This window comes from Thalia democratica, chromosome 5, assembly GCF_965202585.1.
Source record: "Thalia democratica chromosome 5, ktThaDemo2.hap1.1, whole genome shotgun sequence".
Taxonomy (NCBI): Eukaryota; Metazoa; Chordata; class Thaliacea; order Salpida; family Salpidae; genus Thalia; species Thalia democratica.
In genome coordinates this window covers 71,927,374-71,948,299 of record NC_139169.1, presented here as the reverse complement: position 1 = coordinate 71,948,299, position 20,926 = coordinate 71,927,374, and the positions used below count along the sequence as shown (strand labels likewise).

General features: G+C 25.8%; 1 protein-coding gene across 1 annotated transcript; it reads right to left on the bottom strand.

Annotated features, from left to right (window-relative positions):
- Positions 1 to 8,385: 8,385 nt before the first annotated feature.
- On the bottom strand, positions 8,386 to 20,354 carry LOC145836849 (insulin-degrading enzyme-like). The gene is made up of 20 exons (XM_082944621.1): positions 20,317 to 20,354; positions 20,044 to 20,189; positions 19,699 to 19,802; positions 19,157 to 19,284; positions 18,931 to 19,100; positions 18,539 to 18,864; positions 18,305 to 18,467; positions 17,419 to 17,572; positions 16,443 to 16,674; positions 14,641 to 14,776; positions 14,314 to 14,405; positions 14,069 to 14,083; positions 13,641 to 13,857; positions 13,417 to 13,521; positions 12,526 to 12,604; positions 10,941 to 11,076; positions 10,672 to 10,819; positions 10,365 to 10,499; positions 9,304 to 9,374; positions 8,386 to 8,481 (listed from the first exon to the last, which is right to left on the bottom strand). The coding sequence occupies exons 1-20, from the start codon at positions 20,352 to 20,354 to the stop codon at positions 8,386 to 8,388; spliced, it is 2,691 nt and encodes an 896-aa protein (XP_082800747.1).
- Between the last annotated feature and the right edge of the window lie 572 nt (positions 20,355 to 20,926).

Sequence of the window (20,926 nt, the reverse complement as noted above, 5' to 3'; positions counted from 1 at the left end):
ATCAAACAACCATTTCAGTTTAGTTAATTAATTTAAAAAAGATTTATGGTGTAATATAAACCTACAAAATTAATAGTAATTATCTACTTAAGAGAAAACAAAACTTTATTTGGTCAAACAAGAATCCTATTGATTAAAAACAATCAACAAAATAAGTAAATCTTAAAACTATCAAATTGAAAAAATTAATAATATCATTTTTAAGTATATGAGATTTTAAAACTATTTCAAGTTGTAAATACAGCGAAAAGTTGTTTGACAAGAGTATTTAACCAAATAACTAAACTAGTGTATCAAACTATACTTTATAGCAATGTAATTGTATTTTATAACTACAAAAGAAACACCGTATTTAATAACCTATTAACAAACACGACAAATTCAAATTATCAATTTCTAGAAAATTTCTTAAGTTTTTAATCTGACATTAACAAACTGCTTTAAATTCTCGTCTTTAAAAATATATTAATTTATTAAAACATATTGCGATTAAGAAATTTTACTTTGTTTAAATATCGCGTCACATATATAAATTAAGTAATACTTGTTTTATGTGAATAAGATTTTTAGAAATATTTTAGTCAACCTGGTTAATAACAAAATAATTTAGTAATAGCTAAACTTTTTAAGTTAGAAGTAAATATTCAGAGCAGTTTTTCTTAAAACATCTACATTAATACTTTATGTAATGAAAAACAACTATTTTTTCATATTCCTATAAATAATCTCTATTTTCTTTAAAATATCTTTCTAACTAGTTCAATAAAAGTTAAGGTTTGACTATTTTAAAATACTTATTTTCTATATGTTAGACAAATTAACATTTTAAATAAAAGCTAACTTTAATAGTTATAATTAACTGTGCGTAAAAGTTTTTATCAAGTTTCAAATACGTATTTCAATCATTTAACAATAAATAGATTACTAAACATATATTTTTACAAATCTATTTCAAATTCAAATTTAAAATGTGATAATTTTTTTCTAGTTATAACTTTATTTAGTCAAACAACTACTTCAACTATAATAATTACTTTTAGAAGGAATTTAGTTATTTAACATAAATGAAAATTAACAATAATTATTTTACTTCTAGAGAATTCTAACACCTTAATAAAAAATACACTGATTTTAGTTTACTTAATTAATTTTTATAAGACCTTGTTGTCATAATGGTTTATTTTAATTTAAATCAATAAGGAAGCATTTAAGTACAGCTAATTATGTAAACAGTTAGACAATGTGTTTAGTTTTTTAAACTGATTTAGAAATTATTAAATTATAAAGTTAATTTTAAAGCTCTTAAACATTTAGCATACATTGATAGTAATGTAACTTCATTTTGAATTTATTCTAGCTAAAACTTTTCTTAAGTTTAAATAAACTTGAGCATATTCAACGTTAAATAACTCTAACATTTCCAATACTTGTAGTTTATATTTAGCACAATCCTATAGATTTGCGTTTTTTTAGATAATTTGATTATGATAAAATTTAAAATACTAAATATTTTATATTAATACTAAATCAAAACAACTGTTTTAATCCTTATGCATCAATAAAATATATCTTTCAAGTCCATTTATTTATTGAAATAAGGTAAACAATGTTTTTTGAATCTATTTGTATTTTTCTAAAGTATTCAATGCTTGTTATACATTGTGATATAATATATAATAGTTAAGATGTAATAAAATTAAAACTTTAATGATACTGTTACAAACTGAAGAACGTTTTTAATATGATCACTATTCTAAAAATATAATAGAAAATTAACTTGCCAAAAAAATATTCTTTTATTTTAACAAAATTTAAAGCAGCGATTATGTAACTAAATTTACATAAAAAAGCACATTTTTCTTTGTTCTTGGCAGCTTTAAGAAATTTATTAATATTTTTATAAAGAACGAATATCGTATGTTTACTTTCTGAGCTTGAAAAAGAAGATAAAAAAGTATTATAAACAATTTTTACTTTAAAGTTTAAGTTCAAGGATTTTAATCAACCTACAACTATTTCATGTAAAAAATAAAAGAAAAGGTTTTGGTTTAAGTAATATATCATCACTACATAATATAAACCATTATCTTAGCAGATTAACTTTTGTAAAAAAAATGATTGTAAGGTCCTCACTTGACGTTTACCTTATAAAAATTGAACAACGATAAAAAATTTATAAGCTAGAAGTCAGCAAATTTCATCTCGTTGGAAAAACGGCCACGTTGTATAAAAAATATTTGTGTGATATACTTTTAAGCTAAAAACAATCCTAGGTAAAACTTATAAAAAGAACTAATACACAGCTCTTAAAACATCATAAAGTAAATACTAAAGCCTTATTATTGATTTTTAGACTGACTTTTGGTATTAAATAATTTTAAATTAACTACTTGTCTACAAAAGAGTAACAAATTTATTTTCATGTCCAAGCAATTTTTTACGTTAATGTAGCATGACAAAAACTTTTTCTTGAAAGGGTCTTGCCATTTATAAAAAAACTGCCAATATCTGATTCAAAGTATAATAGCATACTGTATAAGAAAGCTCCTTATTTTATTATTCTAAAGTCGAAAAGTTATTTCTACCCTTTAAATAACTTTTTTAATTTTTTAAAGTAAACTTTTTTTCTTAAAAAGCACATTTTTACTAACTTGTCATAATATCTATCAGCTGAAACTAAATTGTACGAAATTAAATAATTTATCATAACAATTATGACGAACTTTTTTAAGGTTTACAAAAATTAAGTAAAAAAGACATCAATATTTATATGTCTTTAGATTATCAAATTCTTAAACACTTATGCTATGTACGTAAGCTTTTTTGTTAACATCCAAGAGCGTACTGTTTAGTATATTTGTTCATTGTAAAATACTTAACATAACATAGTTTGTGTTAAATAAAAATCTTATAAAAGCAGAATTGCTTTAAAACTAATGATAATTTGTGTTTCGTTGTTTACCATTAAAACTTTGCTTAACCAATTAACTACTTTGATTTAAGAAATTATTATTGTGTAGGGTCTAAGTGTCAAAAATACCTACATAATCGACAATAATTACAAACTTTTATGGTACACTTCAAACCCTATTAGTTTAAACAATAGGCCTTGTTTATTTAATTGCTTGTTGTAAGACTATAACAAAATATAATCCTACTAGCAAAAAACACTAAATAAAATCTAAATTAAAGTTGAATGAATATTGAAACAAATATTTAAATTAGTTGTTTTAGCAAATCACTTAGCAATGTCTTAATTACCTATCAAAGTAAAAAAAAGCAAAAATTAAGTCTTCAATAATAATTATATTGACACTTAACTAAACACTTAACTAAAGGTTGTTAAACTATTTTAAGAGCATTTTTAGATGATAGAAATCTATACACGCGTAACATTATTTGACTTTTTTTTAATTTAATATCCGTTGTTAAACCTTATGTGTTGTAATTTACATTACTAATACTTAAAATTTAACTTATAATCCTTTTAGTTACTGTTAAAACAGTTTAAATGTTGTTGATCAAAACTTTAGTGAAACTAATTAAGTCACCCTTATCTTAAAAAAAAACAAATATTAATATTTACAAATAGAACATATTATGCTTTCAATACAGTATAAGTTAGTCATTTTGATTAATAAAAAATGATAGTTAGCAAAGAAGATTTAACTTTAATTATTTATACATTTCACATTAAGTAAGTGATGTTTCTAAAAGTATTCCAAACATTTTATTTAACAAACTTATAAAAAGCAATTATATTAATTAAAGAAAAACTACTTTAATCGATCTGATTATAACTGAGAAATACTTAATTATAAGTATAGTTTTTTATTTTAATTTTAAAGAAAAGTGCGGTTTTTTTTAGAATAAAACTACAACTTTTCATGTAAAAATAAGTCTACATTAAGCTTTTTAAACTTAATACATTTTCATCATATAAAAATATCTAAGTACTTAAACAAAACTTTAAAAGTTATGTAAGTTTAATTAGCTAATTTTACTTTTTGCTTCAAACTGCTTTTATAATAAAGTACTTTATTACAAATGACTACAAGGTACAACGTAATAATATATTTTCAACTAAGTATTAGTTAAACCTTATTTTAGAATAACATGTTAATTACTAAAACTAGTGTACTTTAGTAAATCAGATTTAGTTAAAATATGTGCTTAATGAGAAAAATATGTAAAAAAAAAGTTTAATACAGAGAAATATCACAATACTATGATTAAAAATAAAAAATAATATTTTAATTTGGAAACACAATCAGGCTTAGTTGCTTATTTAATTACCTTTAATAAAGGATATCTTTAGAAACCCGTTATGTTAGTATTGTGTAAATATTTTGTTTTAAAGTTACAACCTTTCCGTAAAAAGACCATTTCTGTTTTCTAAAAAACCCCTATAAATCTTAATATTTACATTTTTTCCAAAGCTTATTAAATTAAATACTTACTAAATACATTATTAAAATGTATAAAATCTATAGTTTTTAGATTATTTAAACTCAACTTAACTGTATTTCATTTTAAACTGATATAACTTTAAAATGTAACTTTTGTAAACAACATATTAAATATAACTCATATTAAAAATTTTATTTTCAATTTTTTTTTATCTGTGTACTTTTATTTTACCACTCATCGCTCTGTATACTTTTGTTTTCAGCTTTTTTAGCGTCTGATGAACTGCTCAGCAGAGAAACGGCGTAACGCAACAAAAGTTTAACAATAAATTTATATGATCGTTAGAAACTCCATAATATTATAAAATTGAACTATGTCTTATTTGGAAGTACGACTATTTGAATTTACAAAATTGAAACTCCGATAATCTGAACTCTCTAAATTTTAGAAATTCTTAATGATCTTGTAAAATAAACATTTTCTAACTTTTTTTATAATGTCATTGATAAGCCAACAAACACTTTTTTGATATATAACATATATAGCTAAACGCAGTTTCAATATCTGATAACTTTTAGTAATTATAAAAGATCTCTTTAATATTTTTGGAATTTGTTACTTTTATAACCTTATTAATTAGATCTAGAAAATTGTGTTTTAAATATAATGCTTTTAGAGTTGTAGCCCTTTAATCATTTTGTTCAGAACTTTAATTGTCGGAATGTGATTGTTTTGTTTTACAGTAATATTGTTGACATTTTTCGGTTTTTAAAAAGTTTCTTTATTTGAATGTGCAAGTTGTAGTGTTATTTTAATTAGAATTAGTATGTGAATGGTATGGACGTTCTGTTGCAAATTCGAACTAAAAAGTCCAAAATAGTTAATTCAATTTGAAAGCAAACTTTTACACAACGTATTTGTATGTTCGACACATTTAAACTACATGTATGTATGAATAATGTCTGTTAATGATTTAATTTTATTTATAATATATAACAGAACACATTTTATTTTTTCTTGAAATTTATTTAAGATTTTTCGTAGTAAGTCTTATAACAAATTATATCTTACTAAATTAAACTGAATTGAAACTGAAATAAGAATATACTGTATTAAAACGTTTTAAAATACAAAATCAAGTAATAATCAAATGCAAAAACTAAATAAATGTTTTTACTGTAGAATTTTGTTGTACTAATAAAACTGATGAAACTTAACTTAAACTAAAATAAAGCAGCGATAAGAATATAAACAAAAGTAATTTTTAAAAAACAAAATTTACAAGAAACTAGTGACTTTAAAATTACATAGTATAAGGTTTTTAAAAGCAATTGGTTCATTTTTAGTCATATCTCCCGTATGTCTACTTAAATTATGGTATATATACCATAAACTTTCAAGAAATTATAAAAAAAATAAAAAATTTTTAAACTTAAACTTTTATTTAAGTAATGCGTTATTAATGAAAACAAGTTTAATTATTTATCACAATCATTATTTGAAAAAATTTTGAAAATTTAATTAAAAAAAAAAAATTTTTTAAATACAAAAAGTATAAGCGCTGGACAGCCAACCGGTTTAGTTTCGGCTGCCGGTTCTGCGTACCAAGCTCACGTCCCAATGGAATTACCATCTCCGTTTGAAAAGACGACAAATCCTAACAGGGTTTAAAATTTACGTTTACCGAAGGGACTGTTAAAAGCAATTTGTATAATCTTAATACCAGCTTCAAAACTTATGAAATAAAAAAACGCAATTTAATTATGAAAACAACAGATTTAGTTTTGACATCAAATGGAGTATCCTTCACCACATTGGGGAGATTAAAGTACATTTTAAGAAATTGTGAAAGACCATCAATCATGTCTAGGAGTTTTTTATGATATTTTTTTGGTGGCTTGATTTATTGTTCACGTATCTAACACTTTAGTGTTCTTTACGTTGTTGTCATTCTTAGTTAAGTTTAAAGTTGTTTCTAAAAAACCACATGCAGTTATGCAAATTTCGATAGTTATTTTAAAACTGATTTTGATAAATAGCTTAAATACTTAGAAAAAAAATTAAATAAAAAGTTAAAAAATAAGACGATTAATTTTAAATGTCAACTGTTTATAGAATATACCAATATACCAATAATATACCAATAATCATGAAGTCTTTCACATAATTTACTTTAATTTTCACAACAATATAAAAGTTTCAATTTGAATCAAATTAAGTATATTTTAGTTTTTATTTTAAAAGTTTGCTTAAAATTTTTTACTAGCTAAATTAAACAAAGTTGAAATTTGTGAAGCACTTAGTTTTTTTCATAAAAATATTTTGTACTCGTCATTTTTAAAACAAGAATTTGAAATAGAAAAAAAAAAATTTTACAGCATTTTTTTATCGTATTACTATTCAAAAACTAGAATAACATTATGCTTCTTTGAAATCAAATTATCTATAACTACAATTTTTACTTAATGTTACGTATTATTTGAAAAAATTAATTTCTTATACAACTTAAAATATTGAAATATTGTTGTATAGCTATAAGTTAAATCGGACTGTTTAGAAAACTAAATACTAGTTTAAACATATTATTTACGTTTATAGAATTTTAAAGCTTTTACTGTATAAAATAATTTTTATAACAACATTTAAAAGATACTTACATTTAAGTATTTACTTTTTGTTAGAGATATAATAGTATTTGCATTTTATCCTTTTTTAAAGTATTACTCTTTGCTTGAAAACGCGTGTTTCGCTTTATTTTTGCTCACTTTTATTGTCTGTTGCTCTTATTTAGTGTAACCACTAATCTGTGGTTATATAAGCTCGTTATTTGAAATTTGAATAAATATGTTATATTTGTTGTAAGTTAGGCTGTTAAGCCGTGGTGGCATTTTTGGTGATTTATTAGTTATGACTTTATGGTTTTTGTTACTATTATGTGTTAGTTTACTGTTACTTTCTGTTTACATTTGTTCATTTTAAAATACACTTTTCACAAACAGACTCGATTACAGTTTTTCGATTGTGTGAGTTTACTAAACACTTCATAAACCTATTAGATTCAATAACAAAAGTAGTTTTAGAACTAACTTAGGACTAAGCATTAAATATATTAACACCTTATGTCACTTAACTGCCAGGCCCGCGTTATATACATAACCAAGCACATATCCTCGTTATTTTTAGAGAAACCAACTTATTTTAGTTAACGTATGTTTTTAGTACTAATAGTGTTGTTATAATTTTAGTTAGATTATGAAAGTCTCAAAAGACTTGCCGTTTAATCTAGCAAAATGCGTTTATTATGGTGCTGATGTACACAAAGAGATTTTTTATTTTTAGTGTCGTTAGTGTTTGTTTGCATATTTTAAACTTGCTCTTTCTACTAAGTTTAACTTAAAGGACTTTCGTAGTATTAGACGTTGTATTGTGTTATTCTAGTGTGTTTTTAATCATCATTGATTGACAAAATTCGATATTGTGTTAGGTTTTGTTACCTAACTAACTACTTATTTGTTTTTCGTTTTTAAGTGACAAAAACTTCTTGCTTTAGATAAATTTAAAAACATACATAAACTTTTTCTTACATAAAAAACTATTTTTAGTATTAGTTTTTTGAGTTTAAATATGTTTTTTATCTTTACACTATAACTACTAAGATTTTTACTTTAGTTTTTTAACTAGTTAGAACATTGTCGCAACATTTAAAATGTAACTTCAGTTTCAAGATTAACAGTTTATTAAGGAAGAATGCTTTTTTAAACAGTTAAAACGAACTGCTTTGTTTTCTTTCTTTAATGTACAACTAATTGTATCTTAAGTTCTGTAGAAATTGATCTATTTATACTCGTTAGTTTTACTAATAAAAACGAAAAGCAAACAACTGTGATTTTTATAACTTTATTTCGATAAATTTTACAAGTAACTATGAAAATATCCTATATTGTTCTGACACACAGGCAAAGCAGTTTTGTAGTGTTAAAGTTTTGGTGTGTTAATATCGATCGCAGCGGGAATTCTCGGGTAAAGATCACGGCCTTTTTTGAATTCTTCAATATTTTCAATCAGTTCAGGCTAAAAAATAATACATGTTAATTAATATCATAAAAATATCAAAAAAATAAGACACTAATCACTTATTTAACACAACTGATTAAAAAAATAATGTTATTAAAATAATACAAGTAGCACTAGAAATGCTTTTTAATTGTTACATTTAGACTTTAATTACGTTAAATATTTTTTTAATCTTGTTAGTGAAATAAAAGAACTAAATCGTTAAAATTTTCATACATATAATAAAAGTAAAAACAAACACAACAAAGTTATTACAAATCAACTTGAGAAACGAATCTCAATACTATTTTATGTGTATGCGGTTATAAAACAGTCTATTATATTAATCGGGTAGTTTATTTGTAAAGTTTGAAAACAATGTAAATAAAACTAGGCAGGGAATACTTAAAATATATTAAAATTTAAATTTGTTCATTGTGAGTCTATTAAATCGTTATTATAAACGGCTGCAAAACACTTTTTAAAAAAGTTATGCCATATAGTAATATTATGACAGTGAAAAAATATATTAACACTAGATTTCTAATACATCTTTGTCTAATATAAAAAGTTTAACAAATATTATTAATATAACTGTATAGTTAACTTCTTTTATTTTATTCATGTTAGGTAAACGTTCTGTTAGTTTAGAAAAATGCTTGAAGTAACTATGCTAAACTAAAGTGTCAATGAAGATTCTTAAGCTATTCTAAACGTAAACTTTCTAGTTTATTAATTCCGATGTTATTTCTATGTTAAATACCGATTAAGTGTTTAATTTTGCGTATATCTTTAAAATAATTTAATATATGTCAATAATTTTAGCAAGATTTTTATTACCTGTGTGGGAATTGGCGGAGTGACGTTGCAGCTGCTGTCAAGATTTGAAATGTCACCAGGGGCGAACTGACCTGAAATAAAAATAAAACCTAAGTCAGATTTACAATAAAAAAACTTGATACAGCCTTTCTGTTAAAATAGTTAGCGATAGTTCTGAATTTTAAGTTAATCGTCGACAAACTCTTAGTACAGTGCTTCCTCACTTATTAGGTTCCTCACTTACCTTTTAGTCGAGAAGTAGATTTAGTCAATGCTTTATTATAAATACATGTCTTACTTGATTTCAATAACTAAGCAAGCAGTTTATATTAACGTTATAGTTGTAAAGAAAACTTGATGGTTTAATATTTATTTGTGTGCTATGCAATATAAGAACGATATATAAAATAACAATCTGAGGGCTACTCCGAACACTTAATTATTAAATCCGATAAAACCTGGGTTGTATTCAAAAGTGTTGCTATGACATACCTTAACATTAGTACATAATCGGCCTAATGAAACAAAAAAAAAACAAAGATTACACCAGAAAGTTTATCCGACTCCGTGAGCTTTATGATAAGAAACTTGAAAGTTATGTCAAACGAACCTTTATTCTTTCCTTTAAAAAAGGTTTGATATTAGTTGTATTGTTCACAATGTAGTTTGATTATGTTAAACTAATTTTAAACTTTATAAAGTTTTGTTTCATTTATTTTTCGGGTGTTTTGATTGTTCGTTGGAGAAAACTGAAGTATATTAAATTAGTAGATAACTAAGTAGATGTTTTATTATATGCATTGCGTGATACAAATGAATTAGATTATAAAAAACTTTATAGTTTTCCTATACGGCCAAAGGCTAATCCGGCCTTATTTAAAACAGACGGATAAGTGAGGAAGCATTGTATTAAATTTTAAAGACTTGATAGCTTGTTTTTCAAACGTAACTTTTCGCTTTCTCTAAAAACTCAAACAATAAAAAGTATAGTTTTTAAATAATGCATCGCTGGGTATCTACCACCTTTTTTGTAACTGTACTAGTAGTGAAATAAAATTAACTGCATCAAAAAGAAAACTAACAGTCGTCTAAATATTTTCCAAGCACGTAAACTGCCAGCTTAGCGCGATTCGGAGCATCAACTTTCACGTATTTTTTGTAAAAGTCCATGACGTCATCTACAGTAACATTTTCCAAGTAAGAAGCTTGCCTTTCATCTGCAACGTTTTTTAAATATATTAAAGCATTTACTAATTCGAATTAAAAGTAATAAGTAAAATAAGTGGTTTTTAACATTTAAAAATCCATAGCAGTGTTTTAGAAATAATAAATTAACAACGTTTTCAAACGTTAAACAATATAAAAAAAGTTTCTAATTAATAAACTTACATCTGCCGAAGTCATATTTTTTCGCTGTAATTTCTCTCCAATAGTAATAGTTTTCCAATCTCAAGTACTTTGGTTTTTCAGTTAGTTTCGTTTTCAAGGCTTCGACTACGTCACCGAAGTCGTTGACACTCAGGTCTTCCAAGATTTTCTAGAACAAATTAAAGTTGTACACTTATTTTTATGTAAAAAAATAACCTGAAACTAAAACTAAAACACTGTGTGATGATAAGGTTGATTAAATAAAAGTTATGACGTCAATGAATACTGACTCCAATTGAGTGAATAAAAGCTTCTATTCTCCCATCAACGAAATCGGGTGACTTTTTTGATTGAATCGAAAATTGGACGTTCATGGAACTTTTCATTTTCTTTGCATTACAACAAACATGATACCCAAGCTGTTCCCTTAAAAATAATGTCAAAGTGTTTAAACTTGAAACTAAAATTAATAATTGCAGCAACAATTAACAATAATCAAGCTGAAATAGATAGGAAGAGCTTTTTTTTAAGCAATAAAAAATGTAACACCTTTAAAAGTGTTAGTTTTATTCTGTTTGTTAAACTTGTTAACAAAATATATTTTTGTTCTTTGTAAAGTAAAAATTATTTTAAAGTTACGAAATGATATATTTAGAAATATACTAAGTTTTTACAAAAACATATAAGTTTAGTTTTATGTTTAGGATCTAGTTTATAGTATAAACTTCTTTTAAGACAAATTTTGTTATTATTCTAAAATAAAATTTGTTCTTTTTCTAAAATGTTAGAAAATACAGTTGCAAGAAAACATACAATTAATACTTATTAGGGTAATTGTGAGACATTAACAGCTAACATTTAAAGGTTTGAAATTGTGATTACATACAAAAGAAGGACCATATTTGAACTAGGCGACAATTTGCAAACACAATGCTATATACATAACGGAAAAACAAAAAATATATTTTTTTAAGTAAATTACCGAAATTTATTAAAGTAAGAAAATTAGTACATTCCCGAAAAATAATCTAATAAAATAATGAACCTTTATAACACCGTAATAAGTTTTACTTTAAGATTAAATAATCTATTACTTTTGCTATATTTTCTTACTTCATGTGTCATTTTACATTATTGTATTATATCATAGGATTTAACCTTTTGACTAATTTTGCTATTCAATGTTTTTTTTTATATTTAACAAATAAAACTTAAAACAATTAATTTAAATCTTTTTATGTTATTTACTAACATCAGTATCATTATTAAAAACAAAATAAATACTGATTGTTTAAGTTAAACTATTTAAGTTATTTTATTACTTTGTAGCTTCAAGTTAATTGTTTAAACTTATACACTATTAGATTATAAAGTATTTTTAATTTAATTTTTTATGTTGAAACAATTGCCATTTACTTTTGTTTTTAAATGAACGTTTTTTTGTATAATATATGTAAGTTTTCCTAAACTTTAACAGATTTCTTTACTAGCATTTATCTTTTTTCGAATATAACTTGTTTACTAGTAAAAAGCGTATAAATGATATATTCAAATAAGTCGAAATTGTTATGTTATACTTTAGTCATTTTTACTTAGTTTCTTATTTTTTGTTAAGACCTCTTCGGATGCGAAAGCAAAAAAAAAATTACTGATACATTTTCATCATGGCAAAACTCAAGTTACATGTAACTGGTATATAGTTAAAAACTAGTTCATGAAATCTTATTTTTAACGCATAATATGCCATATACAACAAATTTCTTTAATAGTAAATTGAAAAAATAAAAATAAAAAAACTTAGTACGAAGAGTGAGATAGAATGGGCTTTGAATTATTTGAACGAAAAGCTTTGTCATGACATTGATTTCATCACACTGAACATCTATGTTGAGCGTAACTTCGCAAGCTGAAATGTCTCTTACTTGGTGTCTTGTTTTGTACACATAACTTTTACCTTTTATGTTATTTTTTATTCATATTTTAAAAAAATTGCAGTCATATGTTTTCTTATGAAATTTAAATTGTTTAAAATTAGTATATCATTTAAAAAAAAGTTATTAACTAAATAAAAAAACATTAATTAAAATCTGCAGCAAAATAAAACGAAACTTTTTTATTATCTTTAGAAGAAATGAGTTTTAATAAGTATTGAAAGGACAAGCTTTTATTGAAAAACTTATCTACTTTTTCTTCTTTAAACAGATAAACTTTAGGGAGAAAGTTAACGTCAGTTTCATGCTAATATGCAAACATGTACGTAATCTTGATAGTTAGGTTAAGTTGATGGAAGTTTAAAAAAAATAAGTTTTTTTTTGTCCCACCATAGATTTTTGAAACCTTAAAACCAATAAAACTGTTAACTTGTATCAATCGTTTTGAATTTATAAACAAATATAAGTTCATTTTAAATTTAAGAATCTACAACGTTTTGAAACTTTTTAAAGATAACTAATCTAACTTCAAATATTTTTGAGACTAAACTTTCTTTTTTTCAAAGAGAACATAAAAAAAATGCAATATGGAAAATATTCTGATGTTTAATGAATTAGCTAAACTGATAGTTAAAGCTAGTAGTAAAATTTTTTTCTTCCTTGAAATATTAAAAAGACGACATTGCCTAAAAAGGTTAGGTTTTGATATGAATGATTCATCAATGGTGGGAAACTGTTTAATATTAAAGTAATTTTTTCTGACACACATTTAAAACAGATTTTTACAAAAATTAGAAACCATTTTAAAAACACCATTTTTATTTAAAATACAAACCTTTACCGATGACAACTTCTTGAATTTGATTTGAATTTTCACTAGCACAGCTGTTTCTTTTTTCTTTGAAAGTTTCTTCAACCAATTCACTGATAGACAATGCATCTATTGAAATATTTTCAGTAAAAAAGGCTCAAATAAAAATTATGCTGAAAACACTACTAACGAAATGTTTAAACTGTTTTTATCACAACAACTTTTTTATTTTTTTATTTTGCACAAACCTTGAGCAGTTAAATTTCCCATCAACAACGATTCAATAGACATATGCGAAAAATACTGGTTATCGATAAACGCTTGCAGCTTTTCAGCAGTAACACTCTCAAGGGAATCTATAAGCTCCTGGTTCATCCAGCATTTATTAAATTGCAATGCATTGCTATAGAAACCAGACATTTCGTATGGCTGTTTTGCTTTGAAGTTTGTCAAGCATCTTTTTTCCTGAATTAAATACCTTTTATACTATAAACTTAATTTTTTAACATACGGCTAATGCGTAAAGTTTTATATTGAAATTTTTGATTGAAAATACGTTATTTTATCTGCACATTTAGTTTTAACGCTAAGTATTCAATAAGAAAGTAAAAAAAAAAATAAGCGAAAATTATTATAACTATTTAAAAAAAAAAGTAAAACAATGTTTTTTACTTACTTGTTCTTTCAGTATCTGAAAACGTTTTGCATCAACCTCAAATTTAACAATTTTACTGAGAATTTTTTTTAATAGAACGTTTTGTTTTTCACTATATCCACAAACTTCAATCTAAAATTAAAAATAACTAAAACCCTTCAGAATTTTTGCTATTAGATTTTATAGAAAATGAAACACCTTTTAATATTTTTACAAATTAAGGAGATTTAAAAAACTTTTAACTTTTTTCAAATACTAAAACTAACATTGAATCCTTGAGGAGTGGCATTTAAAATACAATATAGTCCAGCACATTGAGCATTGTATGCAGACTCTTTCAGCGAATCATTCAGCAAATCTAAGAATGTTTAATAAATGTATAATTTTTTTAGTTTTTTTTATTTGTAAACAATTCTAATTCAGGTAGCTGAAAGTGGTTAAGAAAATATAAAGTTAAACTTATTTAGAAAAAATTAACTTTGGTGTTAAAATTAATTCAAAAACTGTTTACTTTTAAATCGAGCTTTTAATTGTTTTTACTAATGTATAAAATAAAAACTTGCATACAAATCTCAAATGGACAAAATGCTAACCAACAAAGATATCATTCATCTCACTATGTTCTGGGTTGTTGTAGCACACAGGTGACGCAATGACAAACTGCAAATCACATTTGGGCAAATTAAACGTCGTGTCTTGCTTAAACCACACTCTTGAAATATCCGTTTTCTGTGATTGAGTCAAAATAATTTAGATACGTAATCTTCAACCTTATCAAAAGCTGTGCAAAGCAGATTAGCACAGCAAAAAGAATACAATCTAGACCATGGGTCAGCGAACGCAAACATTTTTGTTTTGAAAAAATACACACAATATATTTTTTACTATAAAACCACGTTTAAAAGTAATCCATGAAAAGATTGGCAGAAGTCTACAGAGCCGAAGCCTGGACTTTCGTATACCGTGAGAAAAGCTCAAATTAACATAAGGTTTGATCAACTTAAGTCGATCATCAGACCACAAGCTTTAAGTAGACTGAGACCGATTTCGTTCTTATTGGAACTCATATTATTAATTACTTGTAATCATCAATCGAAAATGTATCGAAAAACTTGTAATCATCAATCTACAAACAGTTTATATATGCAAGCATGTAGCAACCGTTTGCTGGTACTGATCAGTGACGTCAGAATTGTCTTTTGGCGTGCAACAACTTTCAATTCATTGTCCTTTCAGCAAGACAGCTGGCACGCTCGTATTGAATACGATCAACGAAAACATTGTCGATAGTCTACAGAGCCGAAGCTTGGACATTTGTATGCCGTGAGACAAGCTCAAGTTAAAATAAGGTTTCATCACTGCAATTCGCACCAATCTGATCATTAGACTACAAGCGTTCGGTGGACTGAGGACAGTTTCCAGTCTACCAAAGCTTTGTGGTCTAATGATCAAATTGGTGTGATCAAACCTTATGTCAGCATTTAAAATAGTAAAATAAAACCTTTCTATAAAAAATTAATTAATTTATGCCCCTAGGTTATGAGTAATAACACTTTAATATCACATATTTTTTCACAGTTTTAGTTTAAACTAGTTCTTTTATAGTTTCATAGAATTACTTTAGTTAGTTACAACCCGTAAATACTTTATTTTGTAAAATGCTATCCGCCCGCGAGCATTCTTTTCTAGGAAACAATGCCTGTTTCTTTAAAAGGCCGCCAACCCCTGGGCTAGACTATATAAGGTTTATTAATTTAATTTAAAAACCGTTTTTTTTGTCTTTTAGATATAAATATATAGAAATTTTTTATAAACTTTTTGTTTATAACATAAACATAATTTTTTATTACAAAGCAATGCAGGCGTTATACAAATATTTTTTAATTTACTAAATTTATGTTCAGAATAGAGTAAATTTTATGCAAAATACTGAACTCAGGTGCGTTACGTGAATACCACTAGTTTTTATCTTTAGTGTTTAAATTGATTAGCACAAAAACGAACAGGCTCAAAACTACTGTCCAGGTTCATTTATTATAAGGCAGTCAAACCCACTCAAAGTCTCTCTAATAAAAAGCAATTAGAGTCAAGTATTAGAAAAAAAACATGAATACTTAAATTAGTAATTTTAAATATACAGCCTAAGATTTTAAATAAAAACATAGTTAAAAGTAATAGTAGTTTAAATATTAAAAAACTGCATTTAATAATTAAAAATAAGACAAGCCCTTTGTAGAGTATGCTACTTGTAATTCTAGGTTAAAACCTTAAAACAAACGTTATTTTTTTATATAAATACAATAATTTTAGCATAAAACAGTCCCAAAATTGATTGTGTTCTAATACAAACAAATCTGACAATAAACAAAAACTAAATACAACAAGAACAACTAACTTTGATCAAATATGGATGTTCATTGTGTTCAAAATTTTCAGGAGGAGACTTCAATCGGAAGTCGGTAGCAATGAATTGGTTCGGCAGAGGAAGATGATGATTTTGGTGTCTAGGTGCATCACTCAGCTTTCCAATGAGATCTTCCGACAGTTTAGTGACATTGTACTTGCACTTATACCACTTTTCAATTGTATTGCAACTTCCTTCAAACTTCTTAGCACTTACTTTTATTCTGTATGTTTTGTAGAATTTTATTTGCATTACTTAATGAATAATTTTTTTTTGTAACTTGAAAAGTAATAACAAGTTGTTTTTTATTTTATTTTTCCTTAAGACCTTGTCCATTTAACCAATTATCTTTACCCATAAAGAGTAATGCAATACATTTATAGCAGCCAAAATTAAACAGATATAATAAAACCAAATTATTAACTTTTTTAATATCTTTAAACTACTAAAATATTGTTTTTATTTTATATTAAAACGTTTCATTTTTTCTAAATACTACTTAAAGAACAGAATTTGATAATTACATACATAAAAAGTAATTCGTTTTATAACAAAAAGTTTATAGTCATTATTATTAATTTTAAACGACAAGTTTTTTAAACTAAAACAAACTACAGCATCTCTGTGACTTAGTTTGACAAATGGCAATCCGAATTCCTCTTAATTCGAAAAATTAAATTAGGAGCCCTTGTAAAGCTCAAAATTTTTGCCCAATTATTTAAAGGCTTTCTACTTATATAAGAAAACCTTAACTTTTAAAGTTACTAATGGAACTAACTTAAAAAACTTGTCATTACATTTTTATCCTCTTCAAAAGTTTTGTCTTTTACTAATTTAGCTTAATTGTAAGGAATTAAAACCAAGTAAAAACAAATACTTAATGTGAAATACAAATTATTACTCAAGATAACATAGTTATAATTTTAAAAGCATTAATTAAGTTAAAATGTTATAAAAAAGTATATACCTGAGGTTTTGAGGTACGAGATAAGATAAGAAGTTTTCAATGAGTTTGTCATCAAACTTAGTAATAAGCACTGGGGCAGTAAGCACTTCACTTACTGGATAGTTGCGTAAGTTTATTGCAACACTCTTAACTACGTCTATCGGATTATATTTTTCTGCATATTTTTATCAATAAATTTATAAATATATTTATGAAGAAAAACAAAACGGTATTTTACTGATAAAAACTATGTAAAATACAAACTTAAAATTGTTATATAAAAAGCAGGTCTTAAAAATATAGATTTTAAAATTATGTTTTAAGAATTGTAAGGCAATCCATACTTGTTACAAATAACTAGTTACGAATACCTTGAAATCTAAACTGCATGTCTTTAATATCTTTTTGCTCCAAAAATATTTTTTCATCAGGTTTTGTCGTACGTAGCATGTTTATATATTGAAAAACAATATTCACAATTTCATCAACATATTCTAAATTTTTTGTACATATATGATAATTTTAAATATTTTACATTAATACGGTATTTATATTTCAATAATTTAATCAAAATAGGTAAGTTGTTTTATTATAATCCTTTATCAATATTTAAATATGCATACAATGTTTTACAATGAATAATTAATAGATATAAATGAAGCGAAAATTTATTTGCATAAAACATCGTGTAAAAATAGTTATTGTTTAATATACTTCTAACCATCAATATAAAAACTTTAACATGGATATTTCTTAATATAAAACTTTCATTCAATTTAGTTGTTGAAGCTAATAGTTTTGTACTCATTTGTTTCATTTATATTATTTTAAAGTTTTAGTTCCTCTTTAGTTGTAGTTTAACTAAGTTACTGACATATATATATACACAAAAGTAAACAAAGCTTACCAATTCCTTCTTCGGTAAGACCGCAGCTAATTCCAAAAAAACCGAAACCGTCGTAATACCAATCGCATGCACTTAAGCTGTTGACGAAACCTAAATTTTTCAACGACGAAAACAGCGACCCTTTTCCTTTGTGCCCGATCAAATAGCAAACATACTCATTAGGCTGAAAGATTGTGTGTATTGATTTGTTTGCCAACGTTGACAAATTTTAACTAAAACTAAAAAGAAACCCACTTTTGTTTTGTAGCACTCGGTGTAATCCGGCACCGGGAACTGGAGATACAAAGATCTCGTGTCACTCACGGGAACGAGGTCGATGCGAATCTTCAGGTGTTCTTCGAGATACGGTCCTTCGGGGTAGCGAGGAACTTCGACTTCTTTGTTCGCGATCCCGCCGAACATGCCGACCACCATTCTTTCCAGCTCTCCCACCGGCTGCCTGCCGAGCACGCACAGCGTCATCGCGTTCGAAGAGTAGTATTTCGCGTGAAACTTCAGCAGCTCGTCGCGCACGTCGATTCCTTTCCTGAGCGGATCTTTCATGAGAGTGTCACGGTTTCCTGATTAACCAGTTGCAAATTGTTTTAATATGCTTTAAAAAAGGAAATTAAATTAAACACGCTTACCAATGTTGAACTTGGAGTAATCGTGGTTTTGATTGCACGTCGCCGCATCAACCATGTGGTTTCTGTTGCTGTCGTTCATCATGTATTTTTCGTTTTCCGAATTGACGGCTTCGATCTCCCTTGAAGTTGAGTCCTCGTCGAAAGTGGGCGATATGAAGAACTGCGCAAACCTGATCAATTTGTTTTACGGTTGTAAAACTTTTTCGAGTTTAAAGAATTAAAATACAGAAGACTTTTATTTTTCACTAACTGGTCCAATATCTCTTCAAGCTTGTCGTATTTTATATTGAAATGATAGTTTGTGTGGTCTCCTGCCGTATAAGCGTTGCTATATCCACCATTTTGTCCAGCAAACTGTTTAAAAGCGTTTTTTTTTTTAACTTAAAGCATATAACTATGGACATAATAAACTTTTCTGAATCCTTCAAAGCAAATCAAATAACGATTAAATTAAAATATTGTTATAATAATACTCTTTAGCCCTTTTACTATAACACTTTTTTTTTTCAATTCACTGATAAAAAATATTTACCTAGGGTTTTCATTAATAGTGACTATTTTTATACTTAACATAGATTGTAATATTATTATGAAATATAAAACAGTTCTTCAGGTACGTTTTTAATTTATTTTTACATTAAATATTAATATAATATTGAAACTTTTTAGCATCTAGTAACAACATAGATTATCTTTTCACTTTTAAAGGAACGAACTATCAACTAGCTGCTGTTACAATGTTGTAAAATCAAACTGCAAAACAAAAACCTTTTGAAATTTTCCTTCTTCTGGATATTTCTCACTTCCTAAAAACAGCATGTGTTCACAAAAATGAGCCAATCCCGGTAACTCAACAGGGTCCTTTAATGATCCTGTGTTGTTGTTAGAAGTTAAGTTGTACGCGTTGTGCGTATAGAATTTTAAGAAATGCTCTATATTACTGTACACAGTTAAAGAAAGGTGAAAGTTTTAAACAATCATATTTTTAAGACAAAAATAGTATAAGTAGTTATTAATTAATTCAAAACTAGTTTAAAAATTTTAATTTATTCAAAAAAAATTAGCGCTTTAGTTACTTGTAGGTTATAAAACAATACCAAACAATTCAAGTACCTATTTGTACATCCATTGAAGCAGCAGCCTTTTCCGTGGTCGGGTCACTTACCACCACAACTTTGAGTTTGTTGCCGAGTTGAAAGCCGTGGTAGATACGTTCGTCTGATGGCGACTTGACAATATCGTCGTGGACAGACAAGATGCTGTTGTATACATATGAGGTAAATTTTTGTTGTCATTATTTTAATCACAGTATTGAAAAGAAGAAGAGTTATAAAACTATCAAGTTTTCGTTGTTCAACAAGAAATAACTGAATCATCAATGCTAACCTCGAGTGGTCCGTACTTTTTGTATCAGTAGCAGTCATTTTTACGACACCTTCTTTTGCTAAATCAGATGCCAACGTATTTTCCATTGAAGATATTAGTTAATCAGTTTAAAAGCTTATAAAACTGTATACTTTTAATTAACATGGAAAAAAAGATAAACATTGCAAAAATAAATTACTTCTAGACACTTGTCTAAATTAGTCAACACATTTATAAAACGTAAACTATAAAATTTTTTTTTTGTATAATAGACAACTTTTACTAAACTAAAATATATAAATTTAATTGAATCATAGCTAAAATTCAAAAAGAGGCTAAAATTTAAATAGAAAAGAAAGCACTAGCATAATTATGTTAATCAACTATCAAACTTGTCTGACTTCCATGTAAATTATAAAACTATTCCTATACAGTAGCAAAATCCAGGTTCACCTTGAAACTATTTTGATTTTTTAAAAACGAACTCAAAATTTTATTTATTTCAAAACCTTTATACTTGTCTAATTTAACTAAGAGGTGTGTATTTTTATCGTTTTAATCTTTTCCTTTCAACCAAGTTAAAGCCTTTTTATTTCTAAGCTACTCAAACAATAAATTAAAAAACTTCTTA

Bases quoted from the DNA above. Each gene is read 5' to 3' on its own strand.
- LOC145836849 (XM_082944621.1), bottom strand. From the start codon at position 20,354: ATGACTGCTACTGATACAAAAAGTACGGACCACTCGAG. The intron at 19,101-19,156 runs GTATTTTAATTC...CAAATTGATCAG, and splicing joins GTGAAAAATAAAAGTCTTCT to GTTTGCGCAGTTCTTCATAT. The intron at 14,406-14,640 runs GTTAGCATTTTG...AAACATTCTTAG, and splicing joins GATGAATGATATCTTTGTTG to ATTTGCTGAATGATTCGCTG.